Below are 19663 nucleotides of genomic sequence, written 5' to 3'. Positions count from 1 at the left end.
GACAAAAAAGAATGACATGTAGAGATGGAGGCAATAGAAAACAATAAAGAGACTCTGATACTATTACCTCAGTCAAAATTGGGCTTGCAGCTCTCTCGCCTTTTCATTCAGAGGTACCTGTCAATCTTAAATTACTGTCTCCTTGGTTGCTTTCATGCACTTTTTAACCCCTTTTTGTTGTAAGGAAGCCTGCTATATCTGTCAAGTACCACCTGCCTAACAAACCACCATCATTACTTTCAGCAGTTAAGTGAAAAAAACAAGTCTAATTAATTTATTAGCACATCATACAGTTACTATTAATGGCAGTTATCTAAAATGACTGGGTTTCTGATCAATATATGTTGACAGAATTACTGTTCCCACTTAGAAATACAGTGTAATGAATTACAGATCATTGGCTTACTTCTTAAAGTAAGTAGCATGTTCTGTGTGTCATGCCCTTTGTTTAGCACAAAAAAAAAAATTAGAGAACGAAACAAAAACCATCACAATTTCTGTATGTAATTACATTGTTGGTATATATACCGCAAGTGTAATGACACAGTGTTCTAGATGAATAATGTGTCCTTTGAAATATTTTACATCCACTTATTTCAACGGTCACGATCAACAACATGATGATCATTGTTGTTTATCTTTTGGCAACCTCTTGAAGAGGAAGCATGTCAGAGTAATTGAGCATCCTCCACTCGCGTTGAAGCAGATCCAAAAGCCAACTTGAGTAGAACTTTGCCATTTGTTGGCTTTCAAACCGGCAGGTTATTGTACAGACTGAGTTACCATGCAGATAGTGATGGTTAGAGAGAGAGAGAGAGAGAGAGAGAAGGGAGGGGGGTTGAACTTGAAGGAGAAGCTACAGGGGTTTCTACTGTACACTGTTACATCATGCGGAGACCAACCAAATACAGAGAAAAAATGAACAATAGCTGACTATCATGCACTGCCCGAAGACAAAAAATTGCATACTCTCCGTCTGCTGACCAAGGATTCCTAAGTATGATGTAAGTACGATGTACCTACCTAAAGATTTTTGTAGTGCCCTGGACTTTTTTTTTTCCTTCTGGAACCTCTTGAACAATATGTCTAGGAACAAATTGATTATTATGATCATATATTATGTTGACTCTTTCTCTTGCGCCACCATCAAGCCTCAAATGTCCACTTTTACATAGGAAATAATAAAGCCAAGAATGTAATTGGCAAACCATGTAATACCAGCCTACTGACCATGTCCATATTTCTTGAAGCCAGAAGATAAAAAGTATTTAGCACTTGCCATGAACTTTAGTCACCTTCAACAGACTCAATACATTTTTTTTTTTTTTTTTTTTTTACATGTAATAAAGCAGTTAACTCTTATAATCAAAATCAATTATCTTTTTCAGAAAGCAGCATTTTTTTTATGACAAGATAATTCATTTTTAAATGACCCATTCCATGGTGTGGTCATTTAAGTAATAATAAAAAAAAAACCAATATGATGAAATGCTATGTCACATTGAAATAAAAAGTTTTGCAAGAGTATGTTCTCCAATTTATTACAATATTTATATTGTTTTTTAAATGATGTCTCCGCCTCTGGAAGTTTTTGGGTCAGAGAGAGTTTACTGCAACTACAACAAGGCAGGGCGGAACTGTAGTTTGCAGTGAGTCGAAGGAAGACGGACAGTCAGGCAGAGTAACAGCTTAAATAAACAGCCAAGTAAGAAGTTAACACGCCGGGGTGCTAGATCAAACCCCCTCGGTCTTCTGGCGGTACCATCACGGATCTGTTCTGGGTGTTTAGGAGGTGTTTGAACTTCCCTCACATTCTCCCCTAACGTGTTTCCACGAAGGGAGGCGGCGGTGGAGCAGCTCGGCAGCCATCTTTGGAGCTGCCTGGGAGTGGGACTCGACTACTCTGGCACCCCCAGTTACTTCGAGGGTGGGGATTTGAGCCTCCAGTAAATCACAAATCTGCGACTTATCATCGACTGACAGCGTTAAGAAGCAGACGGATGTAACGCACGACGTCAGCGTGTCGGGGGATGAAACGGGAAGCAGACTTTTATAATCCCAAACTGTTTTGAATCACACGACATCCTCCACAGAGCTGAAGCCTGGCCTGTCAGGAGAGGGTGAGTTTCAGCTAACTGGCTAAGCTAAGTTAGCAAACACCACATAGGTTAGCCTGCTGATGTGGTGAGCGCCGTGCGGTGGCTCTGTCGTAACGCCGGTGTGACTCCACGTACCCGGGCTCGTCGTTGAGCTGCTCTCGTTGCTCGCACGTCGCGGATGTTGCTCGGATAGTCTGCTCGTATGACACGTATAACTTAGCGGCGCTAGCGTGAAGTTTGGTGAGCGGCTAACTAACGCTGCAGTCAACGCTGGCTGCTGTGGGAGCTCAGGAAACATCTTGATTTGCACAGCTTGAGAGTGTGTTTGGTTGTTTTTTTGGGTTTTGTTTTTTTTAACATCCCGAGTTTTGTTAGTTTGATTGACTTGTGTGAAAGTGACAACTTTCAGAAAAGCCCCCACTAGGTGCTCTCGCTAAATCCGCTCGTGTTGAAACTCCATCAAGGCATTGGACAGCCACACAGGTGACTGAGGATACAAGGCAGCAGGTAAGGCTGGGATACTTGTTTACCTAGTGTGTGTGTGTGTGTGTGTGATCGTTTTGGGCAAACCTTGCTCGTCTGATTGTGGTTTATTTAACTTGTCAGAGCTACAACACAAGTGTCTACTTCCCCACAGATGTACTCTGATCAGCCCCAATTGCCATGTTACTCAATTGGTTTACTGTGACGTAGGCCTGTACATGAGACATAACCATACGCCTTTGTGTTGTTTGTTTGGTTCTTTGACATAGATGGTAAAGATAAAAGGAAACCCTAGTGGTTGACACTGTGTGATTATGTGTTTTTTTTTGGGCTATGGTTCGGAAATGACCTAACTCACCAACATTACTGATAAGTTAAACCTGTGCAGTGATTTTTTTTTATAAGAAAGTGCTGGCAATTGCATTTTGTAGAGATTGATAAACTGCACGGTATGACAGCTTTTAAAAACGTTCTTTAACTGTGTTTGAAATGGCAATCCATGTCTGTGAGCATGCCGTTGCTGTTGAGTCAAGAGAGAGAGAGATAATCACCAGTCAAAATGCTCACCAGGGCCCCCTTCCTACCTCCCTATAGCTGTGCGAACAGGAAATGCAGCGCAGTGAGGGCATACATTGGGAATTCCAGCCCTCTAGCTTTGTTGTCCTGTCCTGCTGCATTCTTGTGCATATGTGTGTGCTGTGCTTGTTAGAACGCAAGGGTGTTTCATGAAGGTATCAGTTATCATCACACACTTTTTGTGCTCATGTGTCCACAGTTGAAATTGCCACTGTGAGATGTGACAGCAGAGCTCATTCATGAGCAACACTGTAGTAAAGAACAATGGCAATAAAGAGGCACAGTCCTGCATAGTAATGAGGCTTTATTTCAGGGCTGTGGCTGCATCTGTGTGGAATAGTGAAGTTGTTCAGTGTTGTTGTTAGACAAAAGATGTCTGCTTGAACTGGGGGCTGTTTCTCCCAGGCTGGGAAAGAAGTCTTGTGACTCTAGCGTCAGCTCTGCATCTGTTTGCAGCTGATCATCTGAGCCGCATGGACTCAGTAAACTTTCCTCAGTTGTCTTTTACAGTCTACATCTGTATTGCAGCAGTGAAGCTGTATAACAAGCTATTTACTACATAGTTTAAGGCAGATGGTGGAGTTGTGGACATTATGCTATATTTTGTCCATATCTGTCATTTTAAAGGGTGTCTTGACTTTATCTAAAATAAAAACAAAGAAACAAAAATCTGGTTTAATCCACACACCCCACTGTAAATATTTTATGTATGTAGGAAAAAAGACGGGTAATCCTGTTTATCCAGGATATTTTTTTCTAATGGCACAAAAAAAGTGATCAACACAAACAATCAATCCTCTTTGTATAGGTAGGTTGCAGCTTTGGATACCTTTTTTAAAAGTAGGGCAAATTCAACCAGAACCCAAATCATGGCTAGAAACCACTAAAGATAATTGACAATAGGTTTTTTTTTGCGATGTTGGTGTACTGGTCCTTTAATCACTTGTACGGAGGTTACATGGAAAATGTTTGGTATGTTTGAGAACATGTGTTTACCGAGTACCTACAGGTTTAACAAGTAGTCCTATCACTGGAATGCTTTTGTTTCAGTTCAGTCATCTATCCAGCAGCGAGTCATGCGGCGTGTTTTTATCTAGGTTTTCTTTGTTCGTGCTGGAAATTGTCATCTGCGAGATGGTTCTTTGTATCCTCCTCACATCTGTCCGTCTTCATACCAGTCACTGAAGGTGTGAGAGGAGTTTGTTAGGACACGGCCCACTGATTTCCGTACTGTGGTTGCTGTTGCTATGGAAACAGAAGACCTATCTCTTGCTCTCTCAGGATTTCCGACTGGCCGTTCTCCACATTTGCACCTGACATCATGGTTCAGTTTGTGTTTTGCGTAGCCCTCTCTTGTTCAGGTTAATAGGCTCTGCTAGAGCACACATGGACACCCAGAGAGCCGTGTGATGTTTTACTCACCTGTTGTTTCACACCGCCTCACACTGCAACTTTTATAGCAATTATATTGTTGCATAACATTAACAATGTAAAGGTTAAATAGAGTTAAAATAGAGAATATGTGTATATTTTATCCAAATTAACTTAAACCCCACTTGGAGAATATTGTATGTTCCTGCTGTCCATTTAAATCTATGATGAAAACCTGTAATTTATAATGGGGAGTTGTTATACCAATCTTCTGCTGTTGTCTTTATTTTCACTGTTTTCTTGTTTTTTCTTGTACTTTTATAGCTCTGAACACATATGAGACCACTGTCCTGCAGATGAGTCATCGGTGGGGGCTTTCAAGGCGCTGTCGCAGACCCAGATAGTTCCTGGCGACAGCGGCATTGCCCCCCAACTCCCCATTATGCCCAACAGCAGTCGGGCGGGGAGCCTGAAGGACCCCGAAGTCGCTGAGCTCTTCTTCAAGGAGGACCCAGAAAAGCTCTACTCAGATCTGCGCGAGATCGGACATGGCAGCTTTGGTGCTGTATATTTTGTGAGTATTTTACAATACAAGGTTATGGTCCAAGCCGGAAGCCATGTTCAGTCTGACATCTGAACTGCGGCAAAAAATGCGGTCTGTGTTGGTACATTGGGTCACTTAGAGGTCTGGCCCAAAGATAAAGGGTTGTCCGAGCAGAAAAGTTAGGTCTGGCTCAGTTTATCAGATTTATTCAAGTGCACATTTCTGGTATTGCACTGTGTAACAAGAATGGCGTAACAATATTGTTTTTCAGCCTGTCAAGTCAATACAGAGCCGGCTTGAAGATTGGGGCTTTGTAGCCTTGAAGGTCTTTGGGATGACATTGATAAATTGTATGTTTTATTTCAATATTCAGCAATTTGAAAGCATTGTCCTATCAACAACAAAGACCTTTAGACCCTTTTAAACATTTTAGAATATTTCAGAATGATTCTAAAAATGGCACACCTTTTTGTGTCAGCATTGACCTCCAGCAAATTATTGAGCAGACTTTACAGTAAGAACCTATTTTTTTTTTAATTTTCCATTCAGGCACGGGATGTGCGGACAAATGAGGTGGTGGCCATCAAGAAGATGTCTTACAGTGGAAAGCAGTCCACTGAGGTATAACAGCTTTTATTCACTACATCATGTTAACAGGCAAATGTGAATCACATTTTGTCGTGAGTGGGTTTTTTTGTTTGGTTTATTTATTGTTGGTTTTCATAATTCTCTATTGGTTATCATTTCTTAGAAATGGCAAGACATAATCAAGGAGGTGAAATTCCTGCAGAGAATACAGCACCCAAACAGCATAGAGTACAAAGGATGTTACCTGCGAGAGCACACTGCCTGGGTAAGCCCCTTCATGAGAGTCAATGATGATGATGACGACTAAAATGTATGACCCACTGACTTGCAAAGTCACATATTCACACAAAATACTCTTTATTTCATTGCAGCTGGTAATGGAGTATTGTCTAGGCTCTGCTTCAGATTTGTTGGAAGGTGAGTTGAAAAGCTTTGTGCTTAATGCAAGAGGCTGCATGACAACAAACGGAGACAGTAGTCTCGGTTTTCATTGATTAACATCGGTGTTGGTGAATTTATCCCTTCCAGTTCACAAGAAACCTCTGCAAGAAGTTGAAATAGCTGCAATTACCCATGGTGCTCTTCAAGGCTTGGCTTATCTTCACTCCCACAACATGATTCACCGGTGAGTGTTTCAAGTGTCTGGGAGCATGCTGGACACTGCTTATGCCCTGTGGCGCTCTGTCTTCTGTGTGGCGCTGTAATCATTTCCTCTTATGTGTTTGACAGAGATATCAAGGCAGGAAATGTCTTGCTGACGGAGCCAGGGCAGGTAAAACTAGCAGATTTTGGTTCTGCCTCCATTGCCTGTCCTGCCAACTCCTTTGTTGGGACTCCATATTGGTACGCTACAAAACATTTCATTAAAAGTTTCACAAAGTTTCCATTTTAATGGTTATTTGCACATTTGTGTTGTCCTAAATGTGTTTGTTTTCTCAGGATGGCCCCAGAAGTCATTTTAGCTATGGATGAAGGCCAGTATGACGGAAAGGTGGACATTTGGTCCTTGGGAATTACCTGCATTGAATTAGGTACGGTCACTGTTGTATATTGCCTTATCTACATCTTGGATTTAGATCACAACTGTTTCATTGCTTGCATCCACATCAATCTCTTTTTCTCAGTTTTACAAACATCTCATGGCCAGCATTGATTTCGCTCACTTAGTCAGTCAATAGCTGAATAATGTTGCTCTTTGTTCCTCTCATAATTTAATTTTCCTTTGGAACATCTGAATCATTGGTGCACCCTGCTACTTGGCCTGTAGCTGAGAGGAAGCCTCCACTGTTCAACATGAATGCAATGAGTGCCTTATACCATATAGCACAGAATGAGAGTCCCACGCTGCTGTCCAGTGAATGGTGAGTTTAGAATTGAATTAGTATAAGCTCGTCTGTTGCTTCTTAAATAAACTGAGGCCATAAAATAACTACAAATCCATCATTTTTCTACATTTCATTTTTCCACTTTAGGACGGACTATTTCCGAAATTTTGTAGATTCTTGCCTTCAGAAATTTCCCCAGGACAGGCCCAACTCTGAGGAGCTCTTAAAGGTAAGAATCTCAAAATGGTTACGGCAGATTATGTTTCATGTTTAATCCCTATAACCCTACTAAAGGTATGGATTTTAATGTTGTTTCTCCAGCATGCATTTGTCCAGCGCGAGCGGCCAGAATCCGTTCTAATAGACCTGATAAGTCGGACTAAGGATGCGGTGCGAGAGCTGGACAATCTGCAGTATCGTAAGATGAAGAAGATCTTGTTTCAGGAAGCCCACAATGGCCCCACAACAGAGGCACAAGATGAAGATGAGGTCTGTCACTTGACTCTTTTAACTTCTATTAGCCTGCATTTCTCTCTTTCTCTGTCTCTGTCAGACCAGAGGTTGCATTTCGTAGTATGATGTCATCTTATTAGTTATAAGAAAGCTTTGTTGTAACCTTGTTACTATCTGTCGCATGTGTTTATTTTTTAGGATCCAGAGCACAGCGTGGGTAGGACGGGTACAGTGAACAGCGTGGGGAGCAACCAATCCATACCCAGTATGTCAATCAGTGCCAGTTCCCAGAGCAGCTCTGTCAACAGTCTCACAGATGCAGGCGATGACAAGAGTGAGGTGGACATTGAGGGAGATCACACGGTCATGTCCAACAGCTCTGTGATACACCTTAAACCGGTAGGAAGATCAGGTTCCAGTCTGACCTGCAGCCATGTGTTGTTTTGTGGTGTTCACTGTTTCATATTGATAATAGTAATGCGTTATCATTAAATGATTCAGACATCATTACGCTGTAGTATTTTGTTCTGCTGTTTACATGCTCTGTGTGTATTGTTGCGCGACGGAATCTCAACGGCTGTTTTCGCCCACCCTAGCTTTAAATGATTCAGACATCATTACGCCTTCTGTGTGTATTGTTGCTTGCCTTTCAGGATGAGGAGACATATAATGAAGAGTCGGAGCCCAACACCCGGCCAACTGAGCCTCAGTCGCCGCCTGCACACACTCCACGGCCCAAACGGAACCGCGAACACTTTGCTACCATACGCACAGCCTCAGTGGTAATAAGTCATTTAGGGAATTTGAAGATCAAATAAGAAGTTAGCTATTATAACTGCTTGTATAGCTGCTGGGAAAAAATGTCACATCCATGGGTTCTTCACAGGCAGACATCTTTTGACATATTGCCCTCGCGATCATTTAATGCTTTTGCTTTAAGGCTAAAAAGGGCGTGTCATGTTCCAGCTTGAAAACGTAATGCCCTTGGATATGAACGTTTAAAAAAGAAATGTCAATGTTACCCATATTCTCTTAAATACCTCACTTTAACATGATACATATTTTTGCCCCGCATTCATATTGCATATACATTATCAACAATATAAAGGGAATCTGTGTCTTGTGTTTTCCAGCTTACTCGCCAGATGAAGGAGCACGAGCAGGATTCAGAGTTAAGGGAGCAGATATTGGGCTACAAGCGCATGAGGCGGCAGCACCAGAAACAGCTGATGGCTCTGGAAAACAAGCTGAAGGCTGAAATGGATGAGCACCGGCTCCGCCTGGACAAGGAGCTGGAGAACCAGAGGAATAGCTTCGCCCAGGAGATGGAGAAACTGATCAAGAAGCACCAGGCGTCCATGGAGAAAGATGTAGGTTTTCAGCTCATCTGTGTTCACTGAAGATTCACAAAACACTGTTATTTAACATGGAGCCAACTGATTATGGTTTGCTTTTTTTCCGTTAGGCAAAAACTTTTACCAATGATGAGAAGAAGTTCCAACAACATATTCAGAGTCAGCAGAAGAAAGAGCTCAACAGCTTCCTGGAATCCCAGAAACGGGAGTACAAACTTCGAAAGGAACAACTTAAAGAGGTAGGGGGATCCAGGCCTTATTGCTTCTTACAATAGTATCCTACATTTGACTTACTCTCAGAAAATGGACATCAATCAGCAGCATGAAGTCTGTTCTACCAGTGACCTGTTTCTTCCATCTGTTAAGGAGTTGAATGAAAACCAGTCAACACCCAAGAAAGAAAAGCAGGAGTGGTTGTCCAAGCAGAAGGAGAACTTCCAACACTTCCAAGCTGAGGAAGAGGCCAACTTGCAGCGCAGACAGAGGCAGTACCTGGACCTGGAGTGCCGCAGGTTCAAACGGAGGATCTTGATTGCTCGCCACAATATTGAACGGGACTTAGTGCGTGAGGTCAGAACTCTGTCTCCTACATTGTTCTTCTGGGTCCGAAATGTTGCAAATATTAATGAATTGATTTGCATGCTAAAATTGAGCTTTCCCTCCCTGTCTCTCCATGTGCACATAATTAGGAGCTGAACAAGCGTCAGACCCAGAAGGACTTGGAACACGCCATGCTTCTCCGGCACCATGAGTCCATGCAAGAACTGGAGTTCCGCCAGCTCAACAACATCCAAAAGACGAGGGCCGAGCTCACCCGCCTGCAGCACCAGACGGAGCTCACCAATCAGCAGGAGTACAACAAGAGGAGGGAGAGGGAACTTCGACGCAAACACGTCATGGAGGTTCGCCAGCAGCCCAAGAGCCTCAAGGTGAGAACTCAGCTTGTGAGCATGCATGGCAACTGAATATTCAGTAGATACTTTATTTCCAATTCTAATGAAACACTGCTGGTGAACATTGCATTAAGTGTGATTGTGGAGATTTTACCATCCTCTTTGGTAAGGTAAACCGTTTTTAATGAAATTGAGAAGAGCAGCTGACCCACGTTTCTTGTTCATGTAATGCCTTGTTTTCCGGTTCTACTTTGTCTGATCCCACAAATATTGTGATTTTACAGCCTTAATGGAAGTGACAATGTTCTGTTCCTGCATTGTCTTAATGTTTGCTTTTAAATAAGGAAATGCATAATTTTTTTCCACTCTGTAACATAGTCCAAAGAGCTACAGATCAAGAAGCAGTTCCAGGACACGTGTAAGATCCAGACCAGGCAGTACAAAGCGCTGAGGAACCATCTGTTGGAGACCACACCAAAGTCAGAGCACAAGGCTGTCCTTAAACGTCTGAAGCAGGAGCAGCACCGCAAACTTGCCATCTTGGCAGAGCAGTATGACCACTCCATCAATGAGATGCTTTCCACTCAGGCGGTGAGTCTGGGAAAGGCCAGGAATTTAGAATCCTAAAGCTTTAAAATAAGACCATGAAGGTGCCACCCAATTTTACATTTTGCAACCTTTTAGAGGACGTGTCCAAATCAGTAGTGTGCGTGTGCGTGTGCGTGTGTGTGTGCGTGTGCGTGTGTGTGTGTGTGTGCGTGTGCGTGTGCGTGTGTGTGTGTGTGTTTTTACTCATTGGATCCTGATTTATTCTTTGTCTTTAGCTCCGTCTGGATGAGACTCAGGAGGCTCAGTGCCAAGGACTACGAATGCAGCTACAGCAGGAGCTGGAGCTTCTCAACGCCTACCAGAGCAAGATCAAGATGCAGACAGATGCCCAACATGACCGTGAAAGGAAGGACCTGGAGCAGAGGGTGTCACTCCGGAGGGCCCTGCTGGAACAAAAGGTCCTCCTCTATACAGTTTTCTCATGTAGAGATTTACATTGGTCTGACTCCATGATTATTGGGAAGATTATAGTTTAAGAGCTACTTTAAACCTAAAAGGCCAACACACTCACACAGGTTGTCCTGGTGTATTAGACCTGCTCTGGTTGACGCATTCTTGGATTTACATGAGAATTTACCAAGAAAGATGATATAGGTGAAAAATGACAACATTAAACGGAGAGTAAGGGCAATGTCACACATGCGCAAAATGAGCATGAATTCACTTTACCATTTACTTCCATTCTATGCGAGCAAAGGGGCAATTAAAACATTCACTTCCAGTGGCAAAGCAAATTCACCTCGCATGGATTAAAATTTTGGGGAAAGTTGCCCTGCAAATTTGCAGCCTCACCCAATAGCAATGACCTGCCTGGTTGACCCTACTCTGGTTGCACTGTCCACATTAGCACAAATATCCCCTTTGTTAACCTGTGGGAGATTTCAGTCAAACACAGTCTGTGGGCTTCCACTAAGTCCTGGAGAAGTTTTTATGTGGTAAAATAAGTAAAAACACCTGTGGATATGTACCATAATATGCTGGACCTTTGAAGAGTAACTGAACTATTTTTTTTTCGCAGCAGACATTTTAACTCTTCATAGTAGGAAAATCACAGGCGTAACTAAATAAAAAGAATGATGGCTCGGTTCTATTCAACTGTCTCAGTATGTCATGACGGCGGGACACAATACAAGCACCCTGAATGTGAAGCAGCTAAATGGGATTCAGCCATCCTTCATTTTGTTATTTACACCTTTGTGTTTCTATAACAGATTTCCAGTAGGTGTGAAACATTATTTTTCCCCTACCTTTTACATTATGGTTTTAGTTGCTAAATATGCACGGTCAATGGATGGATGCTGGTAGAACACAGTGGAGTTAAGTCAAACTGCTAACTGTGAAGCAAATATGCTGTATATTAACATTGTCATTATTTTACATTTTTCTGTAGATTGAGGAGGAGATGATGTCCTTGGAGAATGAACGCTCGGAGCGAACCCGGAGCCTGCTGGAACGTCAAGCCCGAGAAGTTGAGGCTTTTGATTCGGAGAGCATGCGCCTGGGCTTCGGCAACATGGTGCTAGCAAACATCTCCCCAGAGGCTCTCAGCAATAGCTTTCCCGGGGCTCCAGCAAGTTGGAGTCACCATCAGCAACAGCACCCACCCGGAAGCTCTCCAGGGTCGCCATGGGGCAGTGGCGGTTCAAGCGCAGGGTCCAGCCACCACGGCAGTCATCACCACTATCACTCCAGTCCGGGAGGGGCACCTATGCAGCAAGCCTGGGGCCAGGGAGGCGGGGCTCCATCACCGTGGGGCCACCCATCAACAGCGGCCCTGGTCTCCCGCAGCAGTGGAGGTGTACAGAACAGCCCCCAAGCAATGGGGAGGACACCCTCAGGAGGGCGCAGTGAGCAGAACATGAGCAGGAGTACCAGTGTCACCTCTCAGATATCTAACGGGTCACACCTCTCCTACACATAGATCCCCTGTCGGCCTTGGAGTCAGAGTTTAGGCGTGGAGATGTAGAATCCAACAAACAAAGCAGGACAGAATATTGGCAGAGCTCTGCTGCTCTGTCTCTCTCTCTCTCTCTGTGTCTCTCTCTCTGCGTTTCTCCCGTGTACAGATGTGGAAGTGCGATGAAAATAAATGTTGCTCAGGTCAAAAGGGCTGGAAGAGACCCAGCCCGTCCTCACGGCAGTTTATCGGCACACACAGATCCTTAAATTTATGTTACATAAGAAATTTGAGTGTCAACACATAATGCTCCCATTTGTTTTTATTTACAGCTCTCTCCTCCAGAATTTTTTTAAAAATGTATGTTTCATGCTATTCACAGCCATTGCTCTCATTTTGCACATGAAACACTGTTAAAAAAGATTTTTGACATGTGTTAACAATGTCTTCAAACGATCACATTGAACTAATTTTATTTAGCCCCCCCCCCCCCCCCGCTTCACTCTCCCGATTCTGACGGTGGTTAAAAATGCAGCAAATCTAACTTAAGATGCTTTGCTGTTGTGATACCAGCCTGCTGTAATGGTCATTGATATAAATCAGATGCCTCCTTTCATTCAGTACTTTTATTTCACCTGATTTCCTGGTCAGCTGACAAAATGAGACAAATTCAGAGCCAAATAAACAAATCTTAACCGTTTCCGGCTTACGTTACAACACTACTACAGTGCCTTTTAATCCGTGATTATAGTAGTCGATCTCAGATGTTTATAGTTTGATATTTTAAATTTCATCATCAGTTTATAATCGGTGCCAGAGTATGTTAAGATTATTTTTATTTTAGCTCCAGAGGTCTTAAATACTTTTCTCAGATTATTATACTTACTGTGTATGCAGTAAAGTTGGTAAAAGTCTTATAAATAGTGAGAAATAGAAAAATACTTATATCAGTATCTATATTTTTTGGTCTTTAGAGTGGTGGTACTCTAGGGGTGAACTTGGAAACCCCAGCGTTGCATAGAATGTCATTGCACACATTCACAGGAGGAATAGTGAAGAGATAGAAAAAAAAAAAAAAAGTAGACTCCATTGCCTTCAATAACAATCCTAGTATCGATCTGTTGATTTTTATTAGTGCCTTTTTAAACTGCTGCCTTTTTCAAAGCACTTTAAACAGCGGAATATGTGTAAAATTTGACTTCTTTTCGCTAAGCACCTGGTGGATGAGTGTGTCGTCGGTACGCATGTTGTTAGGTTGAGAAGTGGCGCTAACCCCTGCTGTAATTTTTAGGAGCAATTTCCCCGAAGTACAGACAAGACCTAGAGAATGGCAATATGCTGCATGTGAGTGAAAACATTTCCCCCCCTTTCTGCAGCTTCAACTGTGTTTTAGAACCTGTAGCTGTTGTTGGTTACCGCCTAGGTGTGTTTATGCTGAGGTTTGATTGAATAGAGGATGTGAGGATGCTGCAGGCTTTTTAGATATGTTTTGGCTACAGTTTCATAAAACAAACTGAACTTGGTTAACTGAACAGAGTCCATTATGTGGAAGGCAGAAAGCTTAAGATAATTGTCATGACCATGACAGCAGGCTTGGCACTACTAAGAAAACTACAACACTGTTAAAAAATGTCGGGGCTCAGTTAGGTAACACTAAAAATGTGAAAGGTGCTAAGTTATAAATGCTACACCATCTCATCAGAACCCAAGAACAAGGGGGACTGAATCAAGCACATGCTCGCATGATGACATTGTATCACATACATTTAAATGTCACTGTAAAGAGTCAATTCACACTCTGAAAATAGCCAAATACAAAATACATGTGGCAAAAAGCACTTAGGTAGTCCTTTGATAGCTCTAGTAGTTCCTCTAATAATATCTGTTTCTGCTCACTGCCTTATCTCTGGTTGGTGGTGGAAATATGATTAGAGAAGCCGGTGCCCTTTAAACATTTTAACAACCTCTCTGTACAAGTTAAGCTTTCCAATTCCATACAGAGTTTAAAAACTTTTGTTGAAAAAGGCCATTAAAGATAATGATCCAGAGATGATAAGGATATATGTTCCCTTGAATCACAAAGCTGGAGTTAAATGTTCATATGTGTATATTTTATTAAAGAAAACATTTAAAGACTTAACTCACATTTTAAGAAAATTATTTCTAAAACTAACTTTATTTAACTGACAGACCACACTGATATTAGCAAAACCTTTCGCTCTTAAAGTGGTTTTGAGTTGTCTGGACATAGCTCATCGGAAGATTTTCTTAGTTTTGTGTACACAGACAGAATGCCTCGTATGCATGTATTTGCTGTCATCTCCTTTCAAATGCCACTTCTTCAGTCAAGCAGCCATATCTGAGCATCATCACTGAAGTGTTTGTTCTCCCCCATCGCACACGTTTGATCATTTGTCCCCTTCCACTCTGATTCAGAGCCACCTGTTCAGATGCCGGCTCTTTCTGAATGTCATGCTGCGATAGATTCCTATCACATTTGAGGACACAAAAATGCTGGGGTGCTTTTCTTAAAAACGTGTATATATTCTATCCTTGAAAGTACGCATTATATCGAGCTGCAAATGGTTTGGTCCCAAAACACAATTATTTTTTTTATTTTATTTTTAATGCTGAGTGACTAGTTCCAGCTACTGTGAGACAGCAGGTTATTTTCATCATTTTGTTTCTGGTTTATTGATATTTGGTAAAGAAAAGGAGAATGTATTTATCGTGATCTGAATCTTACCTTAAGTCAAAAGCCAAGGCCAAGAGTTTGAATGTTAGGCCAATCAAACCTCACATACATGCCAACCTTAAGTTTGTATGCACAACTTTTGTTCACTTTTATGTCAATGTTGTGTGTGAGGGAGTCTGGATATTGTTGTCAATCATTGTCTCCACAAACCTGGATTTTATTATTATTTTTTTTTTTACTTTAACTTTGATGTCAAATTTTGTCATACTGACTGAAAGCTTATCGGAAACAGAATGAGAATAGGCAACAAGAATGGCGATCCTATCTATGGTCAAAAACACTGTGCCATACCTGAGTTGCCAAGCCCAGATACCACTGCATTGTCTCATCACCATGTTTTTACCTATCAGAGGGCTGATGGCATGAAATGAATGAAACATAGAAAAACAACATGGTTCTGGTCTAGTGGCCAAAGTTAAAAGGCTTGAAAAGATGATGTGGCGACAGGCAAATTATGAAAAGAGATTGCATTTCTTTGAAGATGTCAGTATTCTTCTTTGGCACATTACCACTACAACTCATAACCTGTATTAAAATGTATAGACGGTGGAACATGTTATTGAATGTCAGAGAGATTATAAAGATACTACATAAGAGATGGTAAAGTACTAAAAGTGGATTTAAATTGTGTAAAAAGATTCATAAAACAGAATAAAAATAGGATCAAATTTACTATTTTGTTTGTATTATATTTAGCTTTGTGTTGGCAGAGGGATATTGAACAGAAATCAGCTGTAATAAAGTAATTTTAGTATAACTGGCCATGTGTTTTTATTTGATTTATTATTTATTACTTTGGGTTGCTGTAGCATGACATTTGATGGAATTGCAAGACCACAGTTTAGGATTCAATCAACCAATGATATCACTGCTCCCAGAGCAAGGAGCGTTAAAGGAGGTGATGTCTTACGTCACATCATTGAGGTACGACACATGCGCAGTTAAATCTGGCCTGAACTTTCCGAAAGACTCACTTGCTTCCACATGAGCACAACCAAAACGTTCAGGCGGCCAAACGCAACCAAATAGCACCTGAGCAGACTCCGTCCCTTTTTTCCTCAAGCGCAGTAAATCCAACATCAGTTACTACGGTTGAACTGCGCATGTGCAGTACTCAAACGCTCCAATCCTTCTTTCAATGTCCTTGTCCTAGAAGCGGAAATACATGCAACGTGATACGTGACGAGTTTTGTAAACAAATGTTGGTGTTTTGCTAGCCCTTAAAAGGTATGCCGGTACAAGAGTCGTTTAATTGAGTGAGTAAATAGTCCAACGATCTTTTGCCCGGTTAACAAAGTGGACATGTGACAAATGTAACATGACGGTAGCTGTAAGCTGCAGCTGGTTCCCCGTGAACTTTGTCGTGTTCAACGTCACATGTGAAATCCTTGCGTTGACATGTAACGTTAATCATTAGCGAAAGTCTGAGCTGTTACTGTCAAAATGTGATTTATCATTCGCTGAAACGTTACACACAAAAAAGGGGGGTTTTAAACAAGTGCCTCGCTAACTGGCTATCACAGGAAAGCTAGCTGGTTGTGTCACGACTTTTAAGTGCCAAGCCAACGGGAGCACCTCTAACGCTAAAGTAGCTTTATTATAGTCCATGCATTGATTATATATATACCGTGTAACTTCGTATGAATTATAGTAACGTTTCACAATGTTTAGTAACGTTGACTGTTGCAGCTAACGTGAACTTATGCCTTGTACAATGCACAAGTTAGGCCTAAGAATAGACATCTAACTAACTCAGGTGAAATGTGTGGACACTGATTTACTATCTTTACTTTAAACAGCTAAATGGAATAAGTTTAAGTGTGAGGTTAGACATTGAATTGGCAACATCCGTGTTTGTAGTGTTTTTATCTTGGTAATGTTCTCAAACTTTTTTTTTATAATGTATATATTACACTTTCAAAACTGCACTTCACTTAAAAACCTGCTTACAACCTGTGTTGCTGATTATGATTTTCTTATTGTTCTTTTGTTTATTACTGTTATTGCTTTTATTGTTTCGGTCTTTACTATGTTAAGTGCCTTTGAGTACCTTTTTAAAGCGCTATACAAATATAATGTATTATTATAATTATGTTATAAACGTATGACACTTAATTGTTTTTTTTTCACATTATTGTGCCCAAGTTAATAATCTTAATTGAATACAATATGATGATTTAACAGTATGTTTTGTATAGTTCTAGTTTACCTATAGGGTACCTTATGACATACTGTAGGTATCATTTACAAAAATATTTTTGATAGATAAGCCTTTACATATTAGACCACCAATAATACATGAAATATGCTGTACAATTGAATCATTTATGAAAATAAATGTATTGTATGCTGACTTGACATATGCACATTGCATATAAAACCTGACATAAACTGTATGTACCCTGACGGTGTCACCTATTTTTAACTATATGTCTGGTTTCCTCACAGAGCTCCAGGATGTTGTGTGAGGTCGTCCTGTCCTCACTTTGGTTCCTGTTTGTTATCTTCTGGGTGGAGACGATAAGTGTTTGGCTGTTTCTGTCAATGTTCTACCAGGACCAGGCTTTTTACCACTGGGGAGATGGGTAAGAGATGTGTTTCCGTGGTTAACTTTTTTTATGTGCATTATATTTTAATAATAGTTTGTTCAACATTAGACAAAAGAGTAAAACAAATTCTCACTCTATACTGAAGACATAGAAAGTCCTACACTTATTTATACCCTTAGCCTTACTATCAGAAAAGCCATGTAACCAATAGAGAGCCAGATTGTTTTGTGGTATGGGCCCCTTATCTATGACTTTGTTTTCCCCTCAAACACTTATTTGTCAACTTACTCCGAAGTAGAGGGAGAGAAGAAAAGTCAGAATGACATAAGTAAAAAGTTAAAACTTCATCTCCAATTTCTTGATGGGACCAAAATTTAGACCTTAAGAGTCCTCAAGCCCTTCCTGAACTGATGGAGGGAAAAACACTTGAGACCTAATGGACAATGTCAGTTATAGAATCAGTGTTGTGTGTACTGGGTTCTTGTGTCAGTGAACTCAATGTTTTTAATAGAAGTATTGTTTTTTTTATGGTACAGGGTATTTGCAGATGATCCTGGACAGATGATATACATGTTGAGCAGGTAAGAACTGTATTTGTATCCTGAATAACTGAGTTTATAACAACGTGAAATATGAGCCATGTGTATTTGTTTGCAAGGTTTAATCTTTTGTCTCTCTTCACAGAGTTGATACCAATATTCAGACGGAGATGCAGACCTGAGATGGAAAAAGATCAAGAACTCCATTTAAAGGACTCAAAAGAGGCTGGTGCAGTTTTTGACTGAAGAACAAATGATGGAAAGCAGTAGCAGTTTTTGCTTTGCATTGACTGCCTTGCACACTGTTGTGCATAGTCCTTGTTAACCGCATTAAATGTAGGCCCCCTTTTAATAGTAGGTGGTGGAGAGTTGCTGCATGAGTGAAGGTAGAGGGAGGTGTGCATCATACCCCCATATGTCAGATTTATATTTTCACTTTAACGTTTTGGGGAAGCAGAATGAATGTAGCAGAAAATGCTTGGTTTGTTTTGTCTTTCTATTAACTCCATTTTGAGAAAATGGTATTTTTATAATACTGCTCTTCTATGCAACTACAGCTGTTGTCGTCTGCAGCTATAATCTGTGATACGATAGGTATGTGAATGTTAATAACAATTGTCAGATATGTTGGTGTATGTTTGATGCCACAACCATCAAGAAAGAGCAAACTTAGCTTTTAATATTGGAGATGATGGAGCCATGTACTTGAGTTTAGAAACAAGTCTGAACACAATGGAAAGAAGATTTAAGAGTTCACAATTTGCTCAAGGAGTAAACAACCTGTCAGTAGGTTAACATTTGAGCTTAAAGCCTGATTATAAACCTTGGCATTACTTTGTCCGCTTAAACAACATCTTGTTGCCTTTATCTGTGGATAGATTTTGCTTAGTTGTCATGTGTATCTCGATATATTACCACTTATTACATGACTGAAATTTCATACTGAGGTTACATGGTAACATTTCTTTGGCAACTGCAAAAGCTCCATCTGCTGTTGAAGATCCAATATATTTAATATATTTTTTTCAAAAAGGAGCAACATATTCTGTATACATTATTTGTCAAATGCAATATGCCAAAACTATCCAGATGTACGACTACATCTGTTCACATTTTGCAGTATGCAAGCCAGCATGCTTCTCTGACAAGTTTACCCTCAAAACCCACACTCTGCGCAGCGGATATAAGCAATAGGGTCAAAGTCAAGGTGCAATATTATGACAAAGTATTCTGTCCCAATTCAATGCATACTGCATGCAACAGTACTTTGTAATGGCAGCTGCAATGTACTAAAAGTAAAAAATAAAAAGTGTGTGATTTGTAACACAGCCCTGATTTGTGTATCTAAAGACAGGAAGCTAGTGGTGGGGGGAGTATGCCCCATTTTAGGAATCCTCTCTTAAAGCAATATGTCAGTATAATATCTAGTTAATCAAATAAAAGTGAAATTATACATTTTAAATACACAACTCTTTGCAAGCGTTTGAGATTATTGATCTGCCGTGGTATTTTTGAATTCCTTCTCTGTCGACTAGAGGTTTGCTTTTGAACAAAAAAAAAACAGCAGATAGTTTTGGTCTCATTTTGAGAGAAAAAAAAGTGTCAACATTGTTTTGTAATAATATGC

At 40.8% G+C, this 19663-nt stretch overlaps 1 protein-coding gene and 1 long non-coding RNA gene across 3 annotated transcripts; both read left to right on the top strand.

The window, feature by feature from the left end:
* The first annotated feature begins 1579 nt into the window (after positions 1-1579).
* Positions 1580-15704, top strand: taok1a (TAO kinase 1a). The gene is made up of 20 exons (XM_054605175.1): positions 1580-2120; positions 4854-5103; positions 5623-5694; positions 5825-5926; positions 6033-6078; positions 6190-6286; positions 6391-6504; positions 6601-6692; positions 6929-7022; positions 7134-7215; positions 7308-7475; positions 7638-7838; positions 8093-8221; positions 8573-8809; positions 8905-9033; positions 9161-9364; positions 9484-9723; positions 10066-10278; positions 10512-10694; positions 11687-15704. Exons 2-20 carry the CDS (start codon positions 4972-4974, stop codon positions 12215-12217), a joined length of 3066 nt encoding a protein of 1021 aa, XP_054461150.1. The 5' UTR covers positions 1580-2120; positions 4854-4971; the 3' UTR covers positions 12218-15704.
* Positions 15705-16102: 398 nt separating this feature from the next.
* Positions 16103-19657, top strand: LOC129097356 (uncharacterized). Of its 2 annotated transcripts, none has more exons than XR_008531514.1 (4): positions 16103-16175; positions 17397-17533; positions 18034-18078; positions 18182-19657. It is a non-coding gene; the product is annotated as an uncharacterized LOC129097356 (long non-coding RNA). The 2 variants fall into 2 exon arrangements; XR_008531513.1 differs by having other exon boundaries at positions 16114-16204.
* Positions 19658-19663: the final 6 nt, after the last annotated feature.

Source organism: Anoplopoma fimbria, chromosome 1, assembly GCF_027596085.1.
Source record: "Anoplopoma fimbria isolate UVic2021 breed Golden Eagle Sablefish chromosome 1, Afim_UVic_2022, whole genome shotgun sequence".
Taxonomy (NCBI): domain Eukaryota; kingdom Metazoa; phylum Chordata; class Actinopteri; order Perciformes; family Anoplopomatidae; genus Anoplopoma; species Anoplopoma fimbria.
This window is presented reverse-complemented; position numbering and strand designations above follow the sequence as displayed.